At 35.3% G+C, this 5,529-nt stretch overlaps 1 protein-coding gene across 4 annotated transcripts in view; it reads left to right on the top strand.

Annotated features, from left to right (window-relative positions):
* The window catches only part of LOC106870412 (otoferlin), a 360,495-nt gene that overhangs the window by 85,583 nt on the left and 269,383 nt on the right, over window positions 1-5,529 (top strand). For all 4 annotated transcript variants that reach the window (XM_014916475.2, XM_014916474.2, XM_014916476.2 and 1 more), the window contains 2 exons: window positions 142-265; window positions 1,478-1,671. In XM_014916475.2, coding sequence (XP_014771961.1) covers window positions 142-265; window positions 1,478-1,671 — 318 coding nt within the window. The remainder of the gene's footprint in view (window positions 1-141; window positions 266-1,477; window positions 1,672-5,529) is intronic.

Raw genomic sequence — 5,529 nt, 5'->3', positions numbered from 1 at the left:
ATATATACATGCACACATACAAATGTACATGACATATGCGTGGTGGGGGTTATATATGTGTATATTTGTATATAGCTTTTGTGATTACAGTAAAAATAAATGTTAAAATGTTTCCTGTGTTCTCTGCTTGTATTTTTCCAGGAACATTACAAGAAAGATGATTTAACTGGTGAAGGGGATACCAGAGATTCTCCAATTCACAAGATCAAACCCTCTGAAGAGACCACACCTTACGGTGCCATACCAAACGGCAAACCAAACACAGGTGAGAGAAGGAGAAATAAAAACAATGAAAGTGTATTAACTCATTTGTGACCACACGTCTAATGAAATTCCGCATGACACAGCATGTGAAAATGCTGGCCCTCTGAAATACAGGCACAACTCATTTTCACCAGCTGAGTGGACTGGAGCAATCTGAAATAAAGTGTCTTGCTCAAGGACACAATGCACTGCTGGAATCAAACTCATGACCTTATGATTGTGAGCCAAATACTCTAACCACTAAGCTATGCACCTTTCTGTATTGTAGACAATATGGGTGTAAACACTCTACTAGGCCTGAATGATGTCACTAGATGACCATTAGACACATGTTCCTGCATCATTACACTTCATCAGCTAAGTATACAAAGTTGTCATTCATGGCCACTGAGAACTAGTTGCTCTTATATTAGAAGCTGTTTGCACATCAGCAAATTTACCACTTGCTTTTCTAATATAAACAACAAACAGCTCTTTGTGACTATGAAGGATGGCTCAGTATACATAGCTGATGAAGTGTAGCAACACAGAAATGCATGCATCCTGTGATGTGGTGTCGTCATTCGTGGCCTAGTGGTGTGTTTACATCCATATTGTCTAAAAGGAGAATTTCTTCTCTCAAGACAATTTGTGCAGCTTGTTGTCTTTTCATATCCGGATATAAAGGAACATGTTAAATATAATCGTACATAACTGTATTTCATGTAACATTGCTTAATGCACCTCTAATTAATTTATTCTAGCTTGACAAAGTTTTTAGCACATCAGCAAATATACCACTTGCTATTTTAATATAAGGGCAACCAGTTCTTGGTGGCCATGAACAACAGCTCTGTATACAAAACTGATGAAGTGTAACAATGCTGAAATGCATGCATCCTATGGTTTAGTGATGTTATTCCACACATGATGGTGCGTTTACACCCATAATTGCTATAAGGAGGATTTTTTCTCTGAAGACAGCTTCTGCGGCCTATTGTCATTTCCTGTCTGAATTTCACACAAACAGGTCGTATCTGACCATATTAACGTTGGTACCAGTTCTTCCTGTGCTCTTGACCACATTGGGCAACAAGTTGATGCCACTGCTTTCCTTTGGCTGTGATCTTCTCAACATCCACCCACATTACTATACATGATTATATTTTCCTAATATGCTTTATTTTACCCTCTATTTTCTATTTTATTTCTTAATTTTTTTTTTTTTTGTCAGATGATCCAGAATATGATGCTAAACATGCCAAGAAAATGGAAAAGGAACTGAAAAAGATGGAGAAAAGAGAAGCCGCTCTATCAGGAAAGATGGCCTTTCGTAGCACATCCAAGGGTACTTCTTTAGCTTCGAAACTTTCTCCAAAGACCCAACGCAAGAAGGACAAACTTTTAAGTGCCACCTCACAATTAAAGGTTAGTATATGGATGCACTTGCATATATATATATATATATATATATATATATATATATATATATATATATGTATACATACATACATGCATGTATATGTGTGTATGTATATATACATACATATACGTGTGTATATATATATACATACATATATGTGTATATATATATACATACATATATGTGTATATATACATACATATATATACATGTGTGTATGTATATATATATATATATATATATATCTTTTTTCTGGTTTGTATAGTTATTTCATATATTTCTTCATTAAAAGTAAAACATGTTTACATCTGTTAGTGTTAGCGTAGATCCATTTAGCCTGGCAAATATTTAAACTTCAATGACATCGTTTTGGATGTGGAGATGTTCCACTATTACTATCAAATGAAAATTATTAAATACTAATTAGTAGATGGTGGTGGTGATGGTATCAATAATAATAATAATTCTTCCTTTTTGGGCCACAAGGGCCACAAAAACATCTAGGACCATACAAAGACAAAGGACTATGTCAATTTGCATCGAAATATGTAAGCAATAAAAATAATAACAATTTAGTAGAAAAATCTTAAACAAATTCCCCAGTAGTGGGGAAAATGCCACCCAGGAGCAGTCAAGGAGCTCCTCAGATTAGAGTAGGCCATCTTAGCCACATTCACTCACCTTTCAAAACTTTACTGAGACACAGCATATCCGTCTCAACCCTTATCTTCCTTTCCAAATGGAATCTAAATCCATTTCAAATGGATTTAATTCTACTGCACAAGTGCTCTACTGAGATAAGTGCAGGCCCAGATTTGTGTATAGGTCTGTATCAGCCATGGCCCTCTGAGTCGTGGAGTTAGAGCTTTCAGGTATCTCTTCCAGAACCAGTCATCATCACACTTTCCAGCTGGATCCCCAAACATGCCCCTGGGCTCTCGCTGGTTAGTTCAGCTTGAAGAATCTGTCCTGTAATTCTTTTCTGCAAAATTCTAATCACATGTCTGCAGTACTAGAACTGTGATTTCTCAATGCAGAGAAGTAATGGCTCAATCTGGAGAAACTCCATGAAATAGATATCATCCAACCATCTAATTTTTTCACAACCGTCGGAGTGCGAAGCGGTCCTCAAAAACGCATGTTCGTGAGACGGTTGTGATGTGTAAACAGTTTTAAGTAGGAACTGGAAAGGGAAATCTGAACATGCACTGTGCATGTGCACACTGAATTCGTAAAATGGAAGAGAAGAATAAAACAAGTTATGTGATGGTCTGCATGCCACGTCTAACACCACCACCATGCAGCTTTACTGCAATTTTCTTGTTGATCTACCTGCTAGGTTTCCTGCAAGTTGGCCCAGATTGAAGAATCTATCTTCCAGTTCTTTTTTGTGACATTCTAATCACATTCCATAATACTGGAGCTGCAACATCTCAATGCAGAGAAATAGCAGCTTGACCTGGAGAGACTTCCTGACCTCTGAGCTACATACTCAATCAAACACCATTACTTGAGAAATCCTTCAAAGAAACCTCATTTTGTCTATTTGTAGTCACAATCATACTCTTTCAGTCATTACCCAACATTTATGACCAAAAGTGAAGAAAGGCACAAAAAACGAAATTGGCTTTTTTGACCAACATCTCTTCTAAGAATTGAATGCTGGAACTTGATATCCTTGGTTTTAAATCCTTTTACAACCAATCTTCCCTTCAATTCAAACATACCTACATGATCAGTAATATGGTATTTTTCAGATATACTACTCTTACCTCTTCTTGATCCTTTGTCCTTGATGTCATACTTTTACAAAAACAATGTCATTGCTATCAATAATACATCTTTGATTTTAAGTATTTGCCTTTAGCTGCATGTTTTTTTTGTTGTCCTTCTTCTTTACTAGGTATATCGATTTTATTATATAATTCTTTAATAAAATTTGTTTTGTGAAAAGAGGTTTTTGGTGCCAGATTTAGAGATTCCCCTATATTTAACTGTGATTGATGTTATGAATATTAACACGACTTATGGGTGCAGAAACATACATATATGTATGTGTGTAGATGTGTCATTTGTAATTATGCATGTGTCTACACACACACATACACACACAAAGGTGAAATTCCAATTCTATTATAATGGACTCTAATATAGGTACGTCATCATCATCATCATAATTTAACATCCGTTGTCCATGCTGGCATGGGTGGGACGGTTTGACCAGGACTTGTAAGCTGGCAGGCTGCACCAGACTCCAGTCTGATATGGCATGGTTTTCTATGGCTGGATGCCCTTCCTAACGCCAACCAGTCTGAGAGTGTAATGGGTGCTTTTATGTGCCACTGGCATGGGTGCCATTTGCGTGACACCAGTATCTGCCACGACTGTGATTTTGCTCGGCTTGATAGGTCTTCTTCTCAAGCATGACATAATGCTAAAGGTCTCGGTCATTCGTCATTGCCTCTGTGGGACCCAACACTCGAAAGGTATACATGTATGTATGTACATATGTATACATGCACGTATGTATGTATATATGTATGCATCTATCTACATATATATGCATTTATATACATATATATGTATGTATACATGTATGCATTTACTCCAACCATACCTGTCTTTAACTATGTAACTGGACAACATATACTTGCCCATATTTATACAAAAAGTCACAACATTCATATGAAGTTGTCTTGCTTATATGAAAGTCATGGAAAAAACCCACAGTTTTTCTCCAGTTGATAAATCATCCATTCCCTGTGTGTCTTCAAAACAAAGAATAAAAATTCCTGGCATGAAAAACAGGCAAGAGCTAACCTCAGGAAGGGCATCTGGCAGTAAAACAATTCCTCAATTACTCGTCTAACCCATACTGGCATGGAAAAGCGGATGTAAAAAAAAAACCCAACAAAAATATAATCGATTTTGTTTTTATTTTTAGACTCAAGCTTATTTTATAATTTTTTTTCCTTTTCTCTATATTTTTATTTTACTAATTCTATCCAGAAAATTTGAGAATGCATTTTATCCACTTACGTAAAATACAAAATTTTCGAAATTTAATTCTAAAGCATTCCTCATAAATAAATAGTCCCTGAACAGTTCTTTATGCTGGCACCAGACTCGTCTACATTTTTTTCCTCTTTGTTATAAAACTGTAACTTACTACATAAACACATTTAAACCGAAAGCTACTTTATTTTCGAAGTAGGGTTACAAAGATTCGTTATAAATATCTAACTTCTTTTCCAGCAGCTTTTATATACTTTCATACTCAAGAAGAAAAAAAAAAACCCACCATAAACTGTTTATATATTTTATGTGTTCAGTAAAGTTGTTAGCTATATGTATATATTTACCAAGTCCGAAAGTTTGAAATGAGAGTAATCTCCCTTAGACTCTTGCTTGATTTAACTCCCTTGCTTTTATTGATTTCTTTCTTTTTCGTTTTTTTTTTTTTTAATGGCATGAAAGCATAGCTTTTAGTTCTTCCTTTAGAAATTGTTAATGTTATTAGAATTAACTGTGCTTTCGTAAAGCGTTAGTCTATATCAACAACATCAGATATGAATTATCTAAACATAATTGTGTGTATGTGTATAAATGTGTGTGTATATAACTTATGCATGTATGTATATATTTAGATGTGAGTGTGTGTGTGTTTGTGTGTAGAGTGTTTGAAGTGATGTACAGATATTGTATATTAAGAAGAAGGAGACAGTCGGAACTTTGAATAATTCTTTACTAGCGCTTTCGTCCGTTTAGTCGAACTCTTCAAAATAACTTGAAGAGTTCAACTGAACAGACGAAAGCACTAGTAAAGAATTATCCAAAATTCTGACTGCTTCCGTTCTTTATAT

Source organism: Octopus bimaculoides, chromosome 23 (genome assembly GCF_001194135.2).
Source record: "Octopus bimaculoides isolate UCB-OBI-ISO-001 chromosome 23, ASM119413v2, whole genome shotgun sequence".
NCBI classification, from domain to species: Eukaryota; Metazoa; Mollusca; class Cephalopoda; order Octopoda; family Octopodidae; genus Octopus; species Octopus bimaculoides.
This window is presented reverse-complemented; position numbering and strand designations above follow the sequence as displayed.